Below are 23,005 nucleotides of genomic sequence, written 5' to 3' on the forward strand. Positions count from 1 at the left end.
CGCCTGTTACTTTGGCATTTTGTCACAATTCGAAAGGTTTAAAGTGATGTTAAATCATAAATAGAAGTCAGAATGGCGCGATGAAAATTCTATTTTTTTCTGTGTTAAAATTAGATTTGAGTAGCATGTAGTAAAGTTTAATACCTGGAACTTTCAATACTGTAAGACTTTCAAAATTGTGTGCTTACAAAAGGTCCATAAGTGAGGTTGGGAGGTAACAAATAGTAGTTGGGTGCCATCGAGAATTTTTTTTTTTGTATTAGAATCGATGAGTTGCGTTATTTAGTAAGCTTACCGTAGCGATATCTGAAGCAAATGATACTTTGAAAATCTGATCCAGCTTTATGTTGTCATTCTCTAAAACATCTTGAAGACTTCCTTTTGGACAATATATAGATAATAGGCAGATTTTCATAGGATCAATGCATGCTCCTACAAGTGGATTAATGTTCCTGTGGCTTAAGTTGCGGATCTGGAAAATATGGTATAAATTACAGCTCTTGGTTGCATGTCCTTTCTTTAAACATGTCTGTTTTACATTTGTTTTCTTTGTTTGAAAGGCCAGTTGCTTGGTGTCGTTTTTGGCGGCTGCGTTTATGAAACGTTGGAATGTCTGTAAAGATTTTGTTCTTGTATTTTTCTCAAAATACAGATTTTTTTAGAAAATTTGTACTCATGAATATTTAACAAGTTCATCAAAATGATTCAATACGAATAGCCACGTTCCAAAAACCCATCTTCACCAAAACGAATCTTTGAAGCAACGTATATATGTGGCAAAACAAACAACTTGCGAGTATAGACCGTTCTTTGTGTATAAGTCCTATCCATAACATTCCAAAGTCAACAACGCCAGTTCAACCATTAACAAGTGTAATGATAACATAAGTCGTGATTTAATTGTAAACTATGAATTATTTTACAGAAAACAGCTGAACAACAGGAGAACCAATTAAAGGACCTAGCGAAACTGGATGGAAGACAATCAAAACAAATCAGTTCCAGTTGGCTCAAAGAATTCTCAGTGTATATCAATGAGTCTTCCACCTGTCATCCCGATAGATACAAATAAAGAGGAACAGACCGTGTCCATCTTTTCAAGAGCTATATGCGTATCATGCAGTGTGCCTCAAGGTAGTGTGGTCATAACGCCTTTGAATAAGAAGTTTTATAATATTACTAAATACAATATCAAAATTGCCATGTCCTAGAGTCTTAAGTCGGCTGTAAATAACATCACTAAAACATCTCTAGAAGAATGAGAAAGTGTTTTAATCTGTTTTCAGCAGCTAAAAAGACATCAGAGTAGTGCAATTTTGTTTTCAAATCCATGAACTTGTTTCTAAACACACTTATGGTTTAATGCTGGTAGAAAAGGATGTGTCACTTAAAGCTCATATATTTCATATACTGTGATATCATTAATATTCGTGGGGGACTAATTTTCGTGGATTTCGTGGTTGAGTCAATCCACGAAATTTAATCTCAACGAACAAGTAAAATTCCTATTAATTTTATGTTCAAAAGTTGAAATCCACGAATTCATACCCCCACGAAATAGCCGTTTTGACCAAAACCACGAAATTTCATGCCCACGAAATTAAATGATTTCACAGTATTTTATTCTTTGAATGACGTAACACAGAAACCAAGTAGGAATACGGTGCTAGTAAACTTTGAAACTACAGTCATACCTGTTTTAAGCAGACTACCAAGGGAACGGCACAACCTGGCTGCTGAAGTCAGCTAATTTCTTAAATTGTCTTTTTGCTACATTTTGAACTTGTATCAAGCAGACACATCCCTTAAACAGAAAGATTTGTGTCGTTCTCTTGAGTTACCGCTTAAAGCAAGAGGCTGTCGCTAAGATAAGTTCAACTGTACTTCACCTCGTTGATTTCCTTAATTAGCGGCTTTGAAACAGCAACATATTGTTTGTTGATATATTTAATCGCCAGTAGTTTCCCTCGATAACTGGCAATTTTGGTAAATAACTGTCCACTGGATATATTGGAATCTACACTAGTAGCTCTCACGGCCTCATTTACAGTCTCTCTAGACTTGGATCTTCTCGACAAGAAAGTTCCCTGGAATAACAGGAAACTGTTAAATACACAATCAGAAAATAGGTTCTCTTATATTAGACTACCACATATGATAACAAAAATTAAATGCATTATATATTTTCAAGTACTTGAAAACAGTCTCATAAAATTAACTAGATTTGGCAATGAAGGGACAGAAATTGAAATGTAAGAGAAACTACTCTATTGTAAGTATGTCAAGTCTAACTTTTGCTGTAAAAGCATCCTTCTCCATTTTATGCAAACAATAACAAGTAATATCAGATAAAGATTATCTACTTTAGAAATGACATCCACAAATTGATTGAAAGTTTTGCTAAATAAGAGACAAACACACTAACAAAAAACCTTGATTTTGACAACATGTGAAGGGAAGCAGCTACAGGTAAATATAACATTTACAACAAATATTACCTCAATAAAACTAAATATTACAAAAATTTAGCAACCAGTGGCATGGACAAAACATAGAGTTTCTAATCAATTAAACAATCCTGGTCATATGTTAACAATTCTGATTACTGCGCTGGAAACCACTTTTCAAATACTACAAACAGTTTCATAAAACGTAACCTAAAGGTTTTTATAAAGGAAAAAAAAATCATACTTAACAATATCAAAATAAACATTTTTATTTATCAAAGGACAACAATCCTGGTAATTTTGATTTGTTTTCACACATAACATTAAACATACAAAACATACATCTGAAGTTTGTTTGAATCAATAAAAGAACAATAACTGCAAAAAAAATGAACGTTTTAATTAATGGAGAGGACAAAAACCCTAGTCAACCTGATTTTTTATCATAAACTATTCACAGGGTATCAGCAATAAGAGAATACAAACATACAAAAAGATATCACCTTAGTGTGACTATCTGTTACTAAGATGTGTCTGCGGAAGGAAGGACGGATCACATGGATAAATTAAAACAATATCTCTCCGCTTTCTAATCAATTTTGGTACACTCTAAACAGTAACTAAACAAAACGGATGCCTTTTACAAAATATTCTTTATCCTTTACCCTGCTAAATTTTTAAAATGGACAAGTCCATCATTCAATTTGGACAGTACCAGTTAATTTTTGAAGGGATAATCACTAAAACGTTACTCACTGAATAGCGAACAGTGCAGACCATGATCTTGGTCTGCACTAGTCGCAAAGGCCGAATCACTTGCCGATAGCAGGCTAAAGGTTAAGGAAGGTGGCAATGAAATTAAAAAAATTCTTGTAAAAGCACAAGATGAAGTGATTGATGACATAATGGTCCTTTGTCGTACAAAATTGACAAAAATACAAGGGTCCTTTACAGCTATTTATGAGTGTGCCATATATTCATGTAACCTTGTAAACCCGACAATTGTTTCGAGTAAGGGTAAAGATGTTACAAGCACATCTAGTTTATTAACAAATAGATAATAGAAGTGTAATATTTATTACTGAGTATTTAAAACTATTTTAAGCCCTCTAGAACAAAAAGAAAAAGGAAGTAATGTCGTCATAATTCTTACTGAGAAATGCCTTCTGAAATGAAAAATACAATAAAAGTGATAATATTTGTTTCTTAGTAATGGAAACTATTTTATGCTTTCCAGAATAAAAAAGTGTAATAAAAGTGATAAACAATCTCATGGAATACCGGGAATTATTATATATCCTTTAGAACAAAATTAAAAATGGAAGTCGTTTTAGTTCTTACTGAGTGCTGGAAACTATTTTATGCCTTCTGGAATGAAAACTACAATGGAAGTGATAAAAATTCTTACTGAGTAATGGGTCTGGAACATAAAGATAATGAAAATGATAATGATTCTTACTGAGTACTGAGAAATCTGTGTCATACATGGCGATGGTGGGTTTTCTCGTTTTTTGGATGACAATCCACCTAAATGTAACTACGAAAATAGAAAATTTAACAAATAAAACACAAAAGCTGGATATAACATAAGAAACATAAGCATGCTAAATTTGGTTATTGTTGTAAAATGATGGGAGAGCGGACAGGCATTCCAACAAAACAACCAAAAAAAACAAAGGTAATACATATACGGAGATGTGAAATGGTTGAATTCAAAAACATCCTGACTTTGGAAAATGGAGTTAACACAAAGAAATATGGCATCGATATGTGATTACTGGAAATATGACTTTAAAGCCCAACGTTCAGTGAAAATATAACCAGTAACGATTAAACAGGTTTGGGATCCATTAGTTCGTCTCCAGCAACAGTTGAAAATAATTTTAATTTTTCATATCATATTTGTAAACAATAGTTTATTATTAAATCTAAACGAAAGTCCTTTGCAAGCATAAAGTCCAATCAGCCTAAACAGTCTTAAGTTGTTATGAAATATTCAACACTCCATACACGCAGTGTCCCGAGTTTAAACGGAACTTTATTATTTAGAATCAGTGTATGGATTCATGACCCATTGACTAGGACTACTGAACAAGCCTCTTATATTAAGATCTCTTTGAAGCATCAAAGGCTATCAAACAACATGACTGAATGACATTTGATTGAGTCTATCCATGAGGGGCAATGGGAAGAGCAACACGTCGTATTCCATTTATATTACACACGTCCAGTTTAAACTAAGCTTGACTTGATGCTATGTTAATGTATGTTGAGGAACCGATGATAACCCATTGTATATTTAAATCATTCGATTGGCAAATAAACGTTTGTGTTGAAACTAACGACTAGAAAGATCTAAATCTGACGGGACTCTTTCATTTATAATGTCAACAGTGCTTTGAATTGTAAGACTATTTGATGAGTAGCAGTAATTCATAAACATAACAAGAACAAAGTAAATATGCTTACACACAGAGAACGAAACAGGTTTGGTTGGAAGGAAGATTTTTTTAATCTATACAAACATTTAGCAGACGTAGATAAATTCTATACAAATATAACTCTCGTTTCTAGAGGGAACAACTTGTTTTTCATATTTCGGTAGCTTACAGAGCAGAAATATAAGACCAACCCATGTAGTAAAAACAAATTCTTTGGAAATGATTTGTTCCTGAAATAAGTAAATAGTTCAAAAATATACTAAGTCCAAATTCTAGGCTTTGAAAGAACGATAACTGTGTAGACGAGTAAAATAAAACAAAACAAAAGTAAGCTTCCCATGTCTTATTTTCCTTAGTCTGCAGACTTATGTTTCCTTCTACTACCTGGCTGGTAGGTAGGTAAGAAAGAAATGTCTTCTACTTAGGCTGCAGAGTTAATTAATTTTCCTTATAATTAAAGCTTACCTAAATGAAGAGAAAAAAAGATCAAATTAAAGGGATAAATTAAAAGCTGTTACCAAATTTACCACTAAAGCGTTTACTCACTCTACTTCCGTAAATGCTTCCGCCGTACGAGCCAACTTTAAAGTCAATATCATCATAAGAAATTTTCCAAGACATGCTTTCCATTCGTTCTTGATATTTCCTCTTCCTGGAAGAAGTAATTTAAAGAAACTTCACACGCATTGTATAAAGGAATCTTATGCAGGACTAAAGATGTAGGCGATAAAAATGCGTCTGAACATAATAAGGTTAATGAACTAATGAACGGCTCTTTGGATTACATCATTAAGGTAGATATTCACGCAAGCTATATGTTTGCAAAATGTCTTCCTAATAAAGTGTCTGTCTATTTTGCATATTCACAAGAGCGGCTTTGTTCAACAGGAGGACTTGATAGTTTTAAATTTTCTTTTTTTTTAAAGTAAAAACTCAATATGAAAAGCAAAGAAGGAATTTCAAAACTTCATTCTCAAACTCACGCAATCACGAAAGTCACCGCAACTAAGTCCTGCATTCTCACAGAGTTTATATCATTTTAGGATTTAAAAAAAAGAGATTTTAAGTATGTATTAATACATGATTTACTATATAAATTTCCAAGTCAATAATCCGCAGTTTGGGCTATTTACCGGTCTTAAGTTCAACATTAAAGTTTGCTAATATAATAAGAAAATAAAACACTTAATGAATTACTTGCTTATCAATTATCCATTGGCATCGGGTCTTTCGGACTTCGGGCATAGATATAAAGGTTGACCGGTAAACACTCAATAAGTGTATATCATTATTTAAACACGCAATACCGGCCACAATATTAAGTACATCGTAAATATTATATGAAACAGGCAGTAAGGCAGTACCAAACTCAGCTGAACCAATATGAGAACATCGGAGCCAAATGCCAAAAATCAGGAACAAAGTGTGAAAACATTATCAGTACGGGATTCAATCAATTTGATAGGCTAATTGATGGGAACAAATGCGGAGCTGAATAATAAAATAGTTATTAATTTGGTGTTGTTATTTGTCCGTGGGCTATTGTACTCGCTGCGGCCTAAGTTGTGAATACTATTTTATTCGTTAAGTATATAGTATGGTTTACAAGAATATATCACAAATGTTGCCCTGTCACTATGCTGTCGCCTTTGTCTGTTTTATTGTTTCTTTCATATACATACAGATTTTTCCAAATGCAGTATGCAACATTCTTAGATGTATGTGATGATAAGAATTTATTTGTCACTTCAACGGGAATGGTACGGTGTATAGGGGATAATGCCATTTTGTTTAAAACACATTTAAATCTGACTATTAACTTTAAACTAGTTTTAAAGGAGTCCTCTGTAAAAATGTTTGCTTTTCTAGTATTGCTAGGCTATAGCTCTTAACGCTTTACTAATATGGTGAAAGATTTTGTGTCCCAAAGACTTTGATGAATTTGTTGTATAACACGAGATTGCGTAAATGCTAATATGATAAATGTTTGTGTACCTCTTTCCACGATCTACAAAATTTGTGAGACATTCTTTTTGATAAATAGACATTAGTGAAATAATAGCAAGTTATTAAAATACATGACGTAGTTAACTTTAAAAATTTGACAGCTTTAATAATTTGGGCCCGCAATTGCGCTCGGCAATTTCCATTATCTTAAAAATGGTATTCGTCAGCCGTACATGTGCCCAAACAAACTACTAATAATCGGGAAAAGTCCCGACTATCACTGTGGGTTTACTACCTTAACTATTACGTAAAATCACGGTGATTATTATTTTGCATTTGGCTCAAATGAGTTTGTTGAGATTGCAATTATATAAAATGTATAATAGAGGCTTACTTGTATAGAAATATCGCCATACCGGAAGTCACTGAAACAATCATCAATACTACCATACCGACAGCGGCGAACACTGGAATGTCTGAAAGGGATATCTGAAATATATCCTAATTCCCTCGTAACCTGAACCGTCATACTTGTTTAAAGATATGTGGCTACAGAATACTCGTTTCTTTTTTTGTTTCAGTATATTGTATTCAGCTTGTAAAAACGTAACTCTGAAATCTTTCGTTTGAAGAAATGTTTAAAATGGTTTTGTTATTCAGTAACATAATGATTTCAATATGACAGAAATCTAAAAAAGTTGAAATTGAATCCAGAAATAAAATATTTGCATTAACTTTCAACATGATTCTAATCTTTTTAAATGAGCATTTTACTCCTTTCCTATTTCACCACTGATTATATAGGACAATATAAAATCTTACAGTCGTCGGTTTCGCTACAGTATTCGCTGTCCCAACCGCAGACAGGTCGTCCTAGAGGTGCCTTAGCCGTACCGCCTGGCCAGTATATGACAGTATCCTGAACAAACGTTAGGCCTCCAATACTGAAATGTAGTGAAAACTATCATTATAATTATCCTGTATGTATTCCGCCCTTTCATCAATATAAATTTCTTATTAGCCTAAGCATTATCATATTCGATATCATGTGCAATACAAAATGAATATATACTCATATATAACAAGTACTCTTGATATTGAAAGTATTTGTTTCAGTTAGTCTATGAATACTCATCCATTTCCATCTACCCTTCTAAAATCATTGAATTTTTCCCGTGTACATTTATTATATACGTACGTTTTAAAGCAGTATTGTAAATGGAAACAAGTAACTTTTTAAGATGACTGCCGTTAAAAAATGTGCATTGTGCAAGAAACCTTCTTTGGAATTTAATGAACATTTAATGACACTGTTCATTTTTCGGCGAACGCCGTCTAAATTCGTTTTCGTTACCTATGCCACGTGACTTCAGTTTGAAAATCAAACTACTTGATAACGCATTATAGATAATTTATCAAAATGGAAGATTTATGCAACACTCTGATTGGACGAGAGTGTCAATTTCTTTCACTCTGTTGATTGTGCTACGCTGAGTGAAATGTAGACAAAGCGTTTATCCTAAACGACGCTGTTCACAGTTTTAAAGCTAACTTTGGCTCAGTATATTTAGCAAGAATATTGATATATCTCAAGATGATAAGTAAGTTTAATAAATATGATAAAAACCTGTTCAAATACCAACATATGTCAAATTAAAGAAAGAGCTGAATACGGTCTGCGTATCACATGAATAAGGGTGTGATAAGAGTCTTTTATGTAGCAACTTTTATGTAGAGAAGTGCTTTTTAAAAGATTTTCCTTGTTACAATTGTCGTATGTATATGAAAAGGTTTCTTGCTTTTGTGACTTATTCAGATTGCATATTAAAATGAGTATCTCTTTGCTTTGATATATTTGTTATAAATTATTTAACTGATTTATTATATATGAATATTTTTCTTTAGTATGGTATGCAAATATTGAACTCAGTTGAAATCTGTTTTATTATATATATGCTATATAATGACTGAATCTCATTACACTAAAATGAAGGTACGCTGCATACAGTTTATCTATGTGATATGACTACGGTCAAACTTTGCTTATGAAACAGAAATATTGAAATAATTCGATTGTATGTTTTGCTTGACCTTCACTTTTTTATAGGTGTGACGTCATTGTCCAAAGATTCATGAATAGCGAATATGCTATTTGTTAAAGCGGGATCAGTTGGCCTATTTTAGAAATAAATAAAAATAATAAATTAAAAAAATCCTTTAATTGATTTTTTTCTCATGTATTCTATTCAAACTTGATTTGTAGCATCTTTATTAGGCCCGCAGCCAACTTTGTTCATCTGGGACATTTGACCCCTTTTAGGGGCTGCTAGAGCTAAGACTAGAAATGCCTTTATACAGCGTCTCATGAACAGCTTGGTGGATCTTTGTCATACTTGGTCTGGAGCATCATTATAAGGTCCTCTTCCAAATTTATTTATATAGGAACTTGGGCCCTATTAGGGACCACTATAGCTAAAAGTAGATATGCCTTTCTTCGCATTAACCACTAAAATGTAATGGATTTTTATCAAACTCCATGTGTAACAATATCGTAAGGTCTCCTGCTATTTTGTTACAAATGGGGATAGGGACCAATTTAGCTAAAAATATAAACACGTTTAATGACCTCTTCTCATGAACCGCTTCATGAATCTTCATCAAACCACTGCTGTAATTATTCGTCTAAGGATAAACGAAACAAAATTGCAACCCTACGAAACCTTTGCGAAAAATTAAAAGAGAACCATTTAAATTGTTAAAGTGCGGTGTTTAGTTTTGCAATTTCAAAAATGTTAGATGAAAGATGAATGTTAGATGGAAAAATCATAAACTTCTTTCCTTATTACAATTCGCCGACCATCATTTTTAAAGATATTTCTTGTTTACGTAATGCATCAGCTTTAAAAGACAGAAATGAAGCATTTAATTCCGCCATTAATGTCAAATTGTCCAATCAACTTCAAAGAAAATAATTATGTAGCTCGGATAATGTAGAATTTAATTTGCATGTTGCACTTTTTGTTCCTTATGTCTGTCACTTGTTGACAAATGCAATGCTTAATATGGAAACTTGATTATGATGCATTTGTTTCTCTTAGTAGCAAGTCCGGATATGAAAAAATAATACAGGAAGACATTTCCAGCCTTTCTTTGTGTTTGCATCTGGAACTGGCTTAATCAGTTGTATTCATATCGTCATTACTGAGCATGCATCTTTTTGACAATAAGAAGTGCCCTTTATTTAAATTGTTAGCTTTTAGGTTGTTGTTTTTTTGTTTGTTTCACAGTAGCCTACAAATAGCCCCTTTTTGCACCAGTATTGTTGTAGTATGCAGTTTTGTAAGCGTTGATTTTGACCTTTGACCTATTGGATTTAAAACAGATAGCATCTGCAGATAATAGGCATTGTTTAAATGGCGTTTGTTCTACAGTTATTGATAAGAAACTGTTTCAATTGCAAGGTCACTGTCAAAATTAAATACGTACCTCGTGTTTTCAGATGCGATTGTTATTTACGCGTCATTGGATACATTTTATAGTATGCAACTGGAAGTCGTTTCTTCTTGTACCGTTTTTTTGTTTTTTCAAATTAAATACGTGGCTCGTATTATCGTGTGCGACTGTTTTTACGTACGTGTCATATTGTATAATATACAAAGTGAGTGCCTCTTTTACCAAAGTTAGATACAGTCATACATACCTCGTGTTTCCCTGAGCAACTGTCACATATGTGTCGTGGAATATATTATGCAAAGTGAAGTTGGTTCGTCGTGTACCATTTGTATCTATCTGTATTTTCCCAGTAATACCTATAAGGAAAGTAGTTAAAAAATAACGATAATCAAGGATTTGCAATTTTCGGAGTACATTGCTTTTTAATTTATTTTTGTTCTGTTTTGTTTTTATGGGGTTAAACGTCACACCGTCACATTTATGTTACAAGATATTAGTATGATAGAAGAAAAGGTAAATATTTTGTAATACCGGAAAATGTAAAGCATTGCACAGGCAAACACTTAAGGCTACAATCACACTGCCCCGGATGGGCTTGCGGATGAGTTCCGGATAGAACCCGTAACAACCCGTAACGCATCCGTAGAACTCCTAGCTCTTCGTAAGTCATCCGGTGTATCCGTTCAGAAATCGGAGGCAAGGTTGCAATGTTTTGAACATGCTCAAAATTGTCCACGGATAATATATCCGTAAGGAAGCCGTTATAAATCCGTTACAGTTCTGAAAAGATCGTAAAAGATCTTAAAAGATCGCAACAGCCTGGAAGACAATCACTGTGGTGAAATGATACGAGCTTTTACGGTTTTATTCCGGTTCTAATAAGATTATTTAAGGTTCTGTTACGATTGATTTAGAGATTTATAACGTAACAAATTCGCCAAACCCCATTTTTCCCTAACAATCCGGAGCAATCCGGGGACGGGAATCCGAAACTCATCCGCAAGCCCGTCCGGGGCAGTGTGACTCTAAGCACTTTTATCAAAAGATAAAACTAGTATACACAATTCAAGATGTATCCATGTAATTTACATGGACTTGTATGATATTTTAGAAAAGGTATGACGCAATGACGCAGAAAGATAAAAAAGCAAGGGCTTTTCAGGCATATAAAATATTTATCTGCTAACCTTTTGCTTTTTTCTAACATTTAAAGACGTATGAATTATGTAATTTAAAAACTAAGAACAGTTGTCATATCACGCTACCCGGTTTAAAAACTTTGTACTTTCTGGAATTTATCCCGAGGTATTTAGCAAATACTTGCTTGTTGCGCTTTATTTTCATATTCTCAAAAACAAACTCAGAATTTTTCCTATTTCAAAGGTCTGTTTCACTGATCCTATGTATTTCCTTCAGCGGCCTCTTTTTTAGAAACAAGACCGACATGTACAGTACACAAAGAAAATTGAAGCGAAATACAGCGAAATACTCTTCAGTACTAACGTATACAGAATTAAGGAATCTTTTGTTCTATATCATACAAAGTGTATATTTGTTTTAGCTGTAACTCTCCGTCAGTAATTAAAGCGAATAAATTACAAAGTGATTTCAATAGCATGAAACGTTATTAAATTTTGCCTTATGGGTCAAAATGCCTTTGTTTATAATTTGGGTAAAACATTATTTTTTTTTTCTGTTATGAACACAAAATATGCTTTTTTTCTTTACTTAAATCTTATTTTCTACATTTTTATCATATATTCATCAGGAAGTTGTATATACTGATTAACACAGCAGTATTACTGAATAACACTCATGTGCAGTATTGAAAGTAGCATTTTTCTTTATACAAGTACTAATGCATATTCTCTGTTTGGATAATTGTTCTGTCTATTTTTGACATAAAAATAAAATCATTTATAAACTTTAAATGAACTTCGTTTCAAATGGAAAGTAAAAACAAGAAGTGGTGGTTTTGTTCCACCCTGTTGTCTGTAGTTTGCACAAAATGTTGTTAATTTATTAATTAGTCTACGCAATTAATTACATACAACCTCTCTTTAAAGTGTAAAAGTCCTCACTATCTGTGCCAAAACCTTACTCAAAACAGTGAAATTAAAAAAATATAAGCAGTCAAATTCTTTTGCCATATTAACATAATGCAACATGTTTGTCTTACTATTAAAAATATAAACAAACCTTGAAATGAATGATGTAACAACTGGTTTATGACTAGTTTACCATCAGATGGATCGCCGCCTTTTCCTATAACCGCGTCCATACCCAGAGCATACAAGTAAACTGCGTCATATATCATGCCATAATGTATACCGATCTAAAATTATAAATTTCTGTGTCATTATTCAATAATGAATCCCAAGTCTTAATTATCATAAAATAGGTTTCAAATTCTTTTTTTTTTTTTTTTTTTTTGTATCAGAAATGTAACGAATACCACTTCTTTGTGACACAATGAACTAAAATGGGATATTTTCTAACTGCCCAAATGTGCCGGAAAACTAAATTCTATAAATATCTGAAACAACTAACATTTAAAAAAACAACATGTTTTTAAGAATATCAGATAAGACATTCCATAAATTTGCAGAATTTGAAGCAAGTACCCACGTATTTTGTATTTCTATATTTAACCACAGGCGGATGGACTCTCGACAGGCAATGACGTTATTATCAATTTCGTCTTTCTGGGGCATTAGATAATTTTATATTTGCCACAATCATTAGGCAGTTTAAAACCTTTTCAGCAACGATACCTCATTAGTATAAAAACACGCGATATGTAGCTCAGAAAACGATCTTGCGTACACTTATGGAGAAATGCACACTGCTTTTATGCCGGTTAAATGATTTAGTGCTTCAAGAAAGCCTACGTTAAAAACGGCAATGAGTCTTAAACAGTTGATTTATGGTCATTCATGTGAAAGAAACCTTCTTGTACTGATTATGATTGTCATTAAGTGTGTTTGTGTCAAGGTGAAAGAAACCAAATACAGCGCAACTGTATTGAGTCTTTTGATAAGTCAGACATTTAAATTCTTCAGGTTTCTTCTTCGACGAAAGATACGGCTACGTTCAAAAGATTATAGTCTAAGGGGCTATTAAAGGTGTTTAAATATAATCATAATATATTAATAATTACATATAAACAAACTCAAATATGCTGACTCAAAGATCGATAACAATATGAAACATTAAATCAGAAACTTGAAGTTAAAGTGAATGTTTTCTAAACTCAGTTTTTTATTACTAAATACTAGGGATGGGAACGATTATTCGAATATTCGAAAATCGGTCGAATATTCGAATATGAAAAAGAAATTCGAATATTCGTAAATTATTGTATTTTTATTTCCAAAATAAGTATCATTGATTTTGGGCAATATGAGCATGCTAATTCTACAGAATAAAACCATGTCATGTTTGTTTATCGCGTATCAAAAGATGTCCAGTTAACAAGAAAACAGCAATGCATAATTGGCAGGGGCCATCGTTTCGGATTAACAGTTTGCAACAGGCGTCAATGTGTCAGATGCATGTCAAAAGATGTCCAATTAACAAGAAAATTGCAATGCATAATTACCTGGGGTCATCGCTACGGATTAACAGTTTGTATTAGGCGTAAATGTGATATCTTTTTATCATTTGTTCATTTTTATTGGCGCCTGTTTTATGTAACAAGTTGTAGAATTTCTTTTTCGAAAACAATACCAAACTTGTAGATATTGTCGATCTTTTCACAATATTTTGTACGACGTTTCAGACCATCCGCAGAATCTGTTTTCATCCGCCATCGGCCGTATTTGAATTAAATTTTGAAGTACTTTATAATAAAATCAAGAAATAACATATGCTTGATGCATAAGTTTATGTTGAAGGAGGTTTAAGTCTGCCTTACTTGCTTTTTACACGACGATTTTTACACGCCGATTGAAAATTTTCATAATGGCGGCGGTAATACAACAGCGCGTCACGTGTTTAAATGGGACGACCTGCTATTTTAGATAAAATTGCGACGGTCTAAATTATAATCGTTTTGATTTTTTTTGTATCATTTTGAAGCTAAAACACTGAATTAGTTAAATCTGTTCATGGTTATACTGACAGAATCGTGAAATAAAACGCTAGGATCGGCGAGTTTTGCTAGGTAGGATCGAGTTACCCGAAACAAACATTTTTTGGCCTTATTACGTACGATGATCCACGCTTTAAACAAATGAATACGTTGTGCTAATCACTTAATAAGAATTTAAAGCTTCCATTAAAACAAATCGAATATTCGAATATATTCGAATATGGCAAACCGAATATTCGAATATTGATTTCAGTATTCGTTCCCATCCCTACTAAATACACAAGATATTACCCCATTACCTCAGCACCACGCTCTCCTTAAGACAGTTTCCTTGACTCAGTTTAATTACCAAAGGAAAAGGATATTACCTCTACACCACTTTCACGTTTGAGACTGTTCTCCAAACTCGGTTTAATTTCCTAAGACAAAGTATATTATCTCAGCTTTTTCCGTTGAGACTGTTCTCCAATCGTAATTACCTAAGATCAAAAAAAATTACCTCTGCATCGCGTTCTCTCCTAAGGCTTTTCTCCAAACTCAGTTTAATTTCCTAAGACATTTAGCTATTACCTCTGCACCACGTTCTTCTAAAGAATGCTCTCTAAACTCGGTTAAATTACTTGCGAAAATTGCCTCTGCACCACGTTCCTCTAAAGAATGCTCTCTAAACTCGGTTAAATTACTTGCGAAAATTGCCTCTGCACCACGTTCCTCTAAAGAATGCTCTCTAAACTCGGTTAAATTACTTGCGAAAATTGCCTCTGCACCACGTTCCTCTAAAGAATGCTCTCTAAACTCGGTTAAATTACTTGCGAAAATTGCCTCTGCACCACGTTCCTCTAAAGAATGCTCTCTAAACTCGGTTAAATTACTTACGAAAATTGCCTCTGCACCACGTTCCTCTAAAGAATGCTCTCTAAACTCGGTTAAATTACTTGCGAAAATTGCCTCTGCACCACGTTCCTCTAACGAAAATTGCCTCTGCACCACGTTCCTCTAAAGAATGCTCTCTAAACTCGGTTAAATTACTTACGAAAATTGCCTCTGCACCACGTTCCTCTAAAGAATGCTCTCTAAACTCGGTTAAATTACTTACGAAAATTGCCTCTGCACCACGTTCCTCTAAAGAATGCTCTCTAAACTCGGTTAAATTACTTGCGAAAATTGCCTCTGCACCACGTTCCTCTAAAGAATGCTCTCTAAACTCGATTAAATTACTTGCGAAAATTGCCTCTGCACCACGTTCCTCTAAAGAATGCTCTCTAAACTCAGTTAAATTACTTACGAAGATTGCCTCTGCACCACGTTCCTCTAAAGAATGCTCTCTAAACTCAGTTAAATTACTTACGAAAATTGCCTCTGCACCACGTTCCTCTAAAGAATGCTCTCTAAACTCGGTTAAATTACTTACGAAAATTGCCTCTGCACCACGTTCCTCTAAAGAATGCTCTCTAAACTCGGTTAAATTACTTACGAAAATTGCCTCTGCACCACGTTCTCCTTAAGAATGTTCTATAACCTAAGAAAAAGGTTATTGCCTCTGCACCACATTCTCCTTTGAGTCTGGTCTCCAAACTCAATTTTGTTACCTAAGACCAAGTGTATTACCTCTGCACCATGTTCGTCTTTGAGAAAGGACAATAAACTCATGTTTTATCAAGACCAAGGTCATTACCTCTGTACCCCGTTCACACTTGAGAATTGTTGTCATAACTCAGCTTTTAATTACCTAAGACCAAAGATATTACCTCTGCACCATGTTCTCCTTTGAGTCTGGTCTCCAAACTCGGTTTATTTACCAAGACCAAGGATATTACCTCTGCACCGCGTTCTCCTTTGGGTCTGGTCTCCAAACTCAGTTTATTTACCAAGACCAAGGTCATTACCTCTGCACCGCCTTCACACTTGAGAATGTTGTCATAACTTAGCTTTTAATTACCTAAGACCAAGGATATTACCTCTGCACCTCGTTCTCCTCCGATGCGCTCGACAAGTTCCCTGACGAAAAGTTGATAACCGGAGTAACCTTCATCGAGCTGTACAGTTACGTCCAGTAAACCTAAAATTAAGTGACTTTTAGTAAACATTAAATAATGTTCAGAGTGATAAAAAAGTCCACAAAAAATTGTACAACCAAAAAAAATATAAAAAAGGCCAGAAAAGACTTGATAGTAATCTAATAACATTTTGGGAATGACACCATATATAAAAATCTCAATGCAAGACCCTCATGTTATTAAATCAATTGTTCTACGAAAATCTGTAAGAGCTATGCAAAAGCTGTCAAACGAATTTCCGACATAGAACATGCAAATTTATCCAGTATATGGCGTGTAATGTATTGCAATATTGTATCTTCCATAATTATTGTCTATCTTTATATATTCATTCAATGTCTTAAAATATTTATTGTAAAACAGAAATATTTTTTTCAATGTTTCATATATTTTTTCTATCTTCTGAAATATTAATTGTAAAAACTAAAAAAAAAAATGCAATGTGACAAAATATTTATTCAATGTTTTCAAATTGTTCAATCCTACAAAACTTTTAATTGATGCAACGATAATAATTGTGTGTAAAGCGTAAATATCCATTTTATCTGCTTAAAATATTTGTTCGAAAGAATTCTGGGTAAATTGCTATTTTGCGGACATCCCTATTCTGCGGTCATGTGGCCAAATCTTAATTATTACATCGATGATAAAAAAAAAAAATACATGTACTTTATGCTTAATTTTTTAATTATCACTGATTTTATCAGTAAAAAAACGCTAGAGGGTATAGATCATATCATCGATAACAGAAATATACCAAACAAGAGCTTCGCCTAGCGGGGCAATATACGCCCGAAAGGTTTTTTTAGAGAAAAAGGGAAGCAAAATTTAAAGAAGACACATATCTGAAGATTTTTTGGCGGGGCATGTGAGGGATTGGGAGGGGAGGGGGAGAAGGATTGTGTGTGCGGTGTTGGTGACAGGAGACAGTTTACTTAAAAGCTAGGAATTAAATAAAAAAATGCAGGGTGCGGGAGTGTTTGGGGTTTGGATGTGACACAATACTAAAGGGCAAGAAGCTAAATGAAACAAGAGGACCATGATGGTCCTGAATCGCTCACCTGTCCCCAAATGACCCGGTTTTGAACTGAGTATGACGTCGTTTTTTCTATTATTTGACATAGTGACCTAGTTTTTGAGCTCATGTGACCCAGTTTTGAATCTGACCTTGATATCATCAAGATGAACATTCAGACCAACTTTCATACAAATCCCATGAAAAATATGGCCTCTAGAGAGGTCATCAGGTTTTTCTATTATTTGACCTACTGACCTAGTTATTGACGGCACGTGACCCAGTTTCAAAGTTGACCTAGATATCATCAAGATGAACATTCTGACCAATTTTTATGAAGATCCATTCAAAAGTATGGCCACTAGACAGGTCACAAGGTTTTTCTATTTTCAGACCTACTGACATAGTTTTTGACTGCACTTGACCAATTTTCAAAATTGACCGAGATATTATCAAGATGAACATTCAGACCAACTTTCATAAAGATCCCATGAAAAATATGGCCTCTAGAGAGGTCACAAGGATTTTTTTATTATTTGACCTTCTGGCCGAGTTTTTGAAGGCACTTAATCCACTTTCAGACTTGACAAGATATCATCAAGATGAACATTCTGACCTATTTTTATGAAGATCCATTCACAAGTATGGCCTCTAGAGAGGTCACAAGGTTTTTCTATTTTTAGACCTACTGACCTAGTTTTTGATCGCAGTTGACCCAGTTTTAAACTTGACCTAGAAATCATCAAGAAGAACATTCAGACCAATTTTCATACAGATCCCATGAAAAATATGGCCTCTAGAGAGGTCACAAGGATTTTTTATTATTTGACCTACTGACCTAGTTATTGAAGGTGCGTCACCCAGTTTTAAACTTGACCTAGTTATCATCAAGGTAAACATTCTGACCAATTTTCATGAAGATCCATTCAAAAATATGGCCTCTAGAGAGGTCACAAGGCTTTTTAGCTGTGAGGTATTGTGATCGCTCACCGTCCGACGTCCGTCCGTCCGTCCGTTGTACGTTCGTCCGTCGTCCGTCCACACTTTCATTTAAACAACATCTCCTCCTAAACCAACAGGCCAATTTTGATGAAACTTCACAGGGGTGTTCCTTGGATGGTCTTCTTTAAAATTGTTCAAAGAATTGAATTCCATGCAGAACTCTGGTTGCCATGGCAACCGAAAGGAAAATCTTAAAAAATCTTCTTCTCAAAAACCAGAAGCCCTAGAGCTTAGATATTTGACATGTAGCATTGCCTAGTAGACCTCTACTAAAGTTGTTCAAATCATGACCCTGGGGTCAAAATTGACTCCGCCCCAGGGGTCACTTGATTTTACACAGGAAAATCTTCAAAAATTTTCTAAAAATAAACCAGAAGGCCTAGAGCTTAGATATTTGACATGTAGCATTGCCTAGTGGACCTCTACAAAATTTGTTCAAATCTTGTAAAAATGTATATGCCTATGTGCTCTATGTCAAAACTTGATCATATCACCGCAGTTGACCCAGTTTCTAACTTGACCTAGATATCATCAAGATAAACATTCAGATCAATTTTCATACAGATCCAATGAAAAATATGGCCTCTAGAAAGGTCACAAGGTTTTTTATTATTTGACCTACTGACCTAGTTTTTGGTGACACATGACCCAGTTTCGAACATGACCTAGATATTATCTGATAAACATTCTGACTAACTTTCATGAAGATCCATTGAAAAGTTTGGCCTCTAGAGAGGCCACAAGGTTTTCTATTTTTATACCTACTGACCTAGTTTTGGACCGCACGTAACCCAGTTTCGAACTTGACCTTTAATAAAGATCCCATGAAAAATGTGACCTCTAGAGAGGTCACAAGGTCGCAAAAATGTGACCTCTAGAGTGGTCACAAGCAAAGGTTTACGCACGGACGCACGGACGACGGACGCCACGTGATCACAAAAGCTCACCTTGTCACTTTGTGACAGGTGAGCTAGAAAGGGGGGGGGGGGGGGGAGAAAAAATAATTCGTAGGGCGTGGGGTTGGTTGGGTAGGTGGTTATGGTACAGTGTAGATGGGGATAGGGGTGTAAATGAAAATAAAGAAGTTTTTTGTGGTCCGGGGATGTATATGGTCTGGACATGAACTATGATAGGAAGATCTGACCTTGTCTACCCTGGTTTCAGCACTCTGCACATCGTCTCATTACCACATACCTACACCCCTAGTTTGAAGTCGATACCTTGAATGGTTAATAAGTTGGGGAGGGGGGGGTTCCCGGACATGGAATTAAACTTACAAATTTCATCTTTAAGCTCAATTTGTGACCTTGAACTTTGATCCTCATCGCCACCTAAGAAAATGCCAAATTTGAAGTCAATACCTTGAATGGTTATTTAGCTATGCTCCGGACACGAAATATGATGTTCAGTTTTGACCTTTTAGCTCAGCTTGTGACCTTGACCTTTCACCTAAAGAGCCGATTTAAGTTGTCTATACATTGTCTCATCACCATCTACCTATATGCCAAGTTTAAAGTCAATGGTTATAAAGTTATGCTTCAGACACGAATTATGACGGACGGACGGACAGACGGACGAATAGATGGGCGCACGCACCAGCACAGGCTAATACGTCCGTTTTTTCCAAAACGGGCAAATTAATAAAATGCGCCGCAGTTTTCCGCAGATTGGCCGCAATATAGCAATTTACCCAGAATTCTTTCGAACAACTATTTTAAGCAGATACATTACATATTTACGTTTTATACAAAATTATTACTGTTGCATCGAACAAAAATTTTGTAGGATTAAATAAAAATATTAAATTTTAGAATAAATATTTCATGGTATACAATAAATATTTTTATTTTGCAAAAAAAAAATATTTTGTAGGATCGAATAAATAAATGGAAAATATCGAATAAATATTTTGTCGCATTGCAGACTGTTTTTAGTTTTACAATTATTATTTCAAAACATAGAAAAGAATATGAAAACATTAAAAACATATTTCTGTTTTACAATAAATATTTTAAGACATTGAATAAATATATAAAGATAGACAATAATTATAGAAGATATAATATTGCAACACATTACACGCCATACCAGTATAATAATAAAATTATATTTGTGTGTATTCAAGTCAATTATAAAATTAAGACACTTAAAATTTTAAATCTTGAATATTTATTGTACGGAGAGAGAGAGAGACTCCAATTGATCGCATTCTCGTTTTGACTCTCCGTTGAGTAACACTTGAACTGGAAACGTTAATATTTTTCATATTGACGTCTACCTGGCGTCATTTTAATGCTTGTTGTTCCGATAGTTTTTTATTTGCGTCAGCATTGTCTGTTTAATTTAGGCTCTTGAACAAATTCATAATAATTATACAATACCAAGAGGTGAAAATACGTATGTAATAAAAAAGATTATTTAGTTTTGCATCGAAAAATGTGCACTCGCTGCAAAACTCGTGCATATTTTTCGGTACAAAGCTAATACCCTATAAATATTGTATGAAAAGAAATTTGATCATTGTCGATTTTTTTTCACCATATTAGAGTAACATATAAATTATAAATGCATACAAGTAATAATAACAAACCTTCTAAAATTGTATTCAAGTTACACGGTCGGCCTTCCGGTTTTGTCTGCGTCATGTATGCAAAATCTATGGTTATAAATGCATGATCGCCATTCAACATTTTGGCAGAGTCGGCGGCGCATAGTACATACAGTACATCAAGTCCGTAAGCACATATTATGAAAACTGCAAATAAAGAATAAAATACCATCAAAACAATTAACAAAACAAATTTTTCAGTTGCTGACATTTTTACTCATTTTGTACAGCTTTGTGTGGTGTTTTAGCAGGCTACCGTGGCCGAATAGATAAGGTCACTGGCTTCAAAACACTTGCCCTTCAACGCTGGGGGCTAAAATATTTCGCTTTTCGTATTGAATTCTTTCATGTGAGAAAGCCAATCCGCTTACGGATGGTATGTGGTTCTAACTAGGTACCCGTCCTTGCAAGAAAAATGCGCAGGCTGGTCTGGATTCATGCTGGTCGCAAAGCCACTATGTTGGTTTTCCCATGGCGCGGCTCATTTGAGGAATTTTCATCTCACTTCTCTAATTTTCTCTCTAATGTTAATCTTCGACTGCTTTGTAATAGTCATAACTTCCATGTTCAAAAAACGAGTCTTAATAGATTGTCAAAACTGTCATCGAATATCTTTTGATCTTGACTAGTGTAATCTGTTAATGGACTGGTCTGCGTGCTTTATCTTTATAATTTTGTTATTGTCCTACATTTCAAGAAGTTTTTATAAAGACGCTATAAGATCCTTAACTCTATAACGTTTGAAAGCTTTCAATTACTTGATTTTTCTGATTCGCGATGAGACAAATGTCTCGTAAATAAAGTTTGACTTTGTTACCACATCTTTTATAGTGACATTGCAGGCATTGAGTATCTGAATTATGACGATTTCAGTTTACAAGATCATTATGTTCCTTGACACAATAACGTTACGCATACCAGAGCGTACTACTAAGCGGAAGAAAAAGAGTTGCTTTCTGTTGGTATCAAGTATAGGTTATAGTTCATACACTGAAATTGTTAAGCAAAACAGACAAAGTCGAGGGGTAGAAATTTTCAATATGAGAACAACAACCGAATTTTAGCTTATCATTTAAAGCTGTAGTGACCATTAGTGTGCATGACATTGTTTAAATAAATGATTCAATAAATCAATAAACTTACCAGATGAATGTATACTAATAACTGACTTATTTATTGCAATTTTCGAGCTGTTGATTAAATATTTAGATTTTAGAGACGTCGGTTACACTTTAAGTTCCAGTGTGAAATGAACATTTGTATATTTACATGTAAATCAAGTGTACACGTCTGATTTAACTCTTAAGTAACCATTATCCAAGATTTAGTTATAATATTCAGTTTTATTACATAACTCCTTATGTATATTTATATATTGTCGGCAAGTCATTTAATACGTGTATATCATATGACCTATAAACTACAATGATACCCTCCCGACCTATAAAACCGACTAGAAACTGACCTTTAGCCTGAGCTGTCACGTGTTTGAGATGCTTCTCAAGTATGGCATGTGTCGCATCCGACGGAATACTCATTATGTCTGTAATTATACCGTTTTTCTCGAACATTTGCTGGAAAACCAATATAGCCAATGTTATCAACAAAATATGATAAAAAATATAACAATGTAATAGACAAATAGCTGATTACATTTTTTCAACAGCTATGAATCAAATGTAGATTTTTGCTGCCTCATCCTGTTAGAAAATAGTTAATCATTTATGTTCAAAATGCTACAGCATAGCCTGTTCTGAAAATTTAAATGTAGAACTTTTTACCTCCAAATTATGTCAAATTCTTCAAGATGTAAAAGTGTTAACTTTGCTCTCTAAATATCTTAGTTAACGAAAAAGCAAACTATACAATGCACATCTATTATAAAATGAATATTAATTTAATAAGATTGATATCTAGTAACACTCTACTTGCAGGTTTTAAA

The 23,005-nt window shown here is 34.0% G+C and overlaps 1 protein-coding gene across 3 annotated transcripts in view; it reads right to left on the reverse strand.

Moving 5' to 3' along the window:
- Positions 1-23,005, reverse strand: part of LOC123561867 (atrial natriuretic peptide receptor 1-like) — a 60,246-nt gene that overhangs the window by 12,039 nt on the left and 25,202 nt on the right. For 2 of the 3 annotated variants that reach the window (XM_053552807.1, XM_045354534.2), the window contains exons 4-14: positions 22,529-22,637; positions 21,046-21,210; positions 16,340-16,440; positions 12,488-12,623; positions 10,536-10,644; positions 7,658-7,779; positions 7,230-7,311; positions 5,435-5,540; positions 3,907-3,984; positions 1,890-2,087; positions 296-472 (exon numbers count right to left, since the gene is read on the reverse strand). In XM_053552807.1, the coding sequence (XP_053408782.1) occupies positions 296-472; positions 1,890-2,087; positions 3,907-3,984; positions 5,435-5,540; positions 7,230-7,311; positions 7,658-7,779; positions 10,536-10,644; positions 12,488-12,623; positions 16,340-16,440; positions 21,046-21,210; positions 22,529-22,637 (1,383 nt within the window). The remainder of the gene's footprint in view (positions 1-295; positions 473-1,889; positions 2,088-3,906; positions 3,985-5,434; positions 5,541-7,229; positions 7,312-7,657; positions 7,780-10,535; positions 10,645-12,487; positions 12,624-16,339; positions 16,441-21,045; positions 21,211-22,528; positions 22,638-23,005) is intronic. The other variant, XM_053552808.1, reaches the window with a different exon arrangement.

The sequence above is a fragment of the Mercenaria mercenaria genome, chromosome 10, assembly GCF_021730395.1.
Source record: "Mercenaria mercenaria strain notata chromosome 10, MADL_Memer_1, whole genome shotgun sequence".
Classification (NCBI taxonomy): domain Eukaryota; kingdom Metazoa; phylum Mollusca; class Bivalvia; order Venerida; family Veneridae; genus Mercenaria; species Mercenaria mercenaria.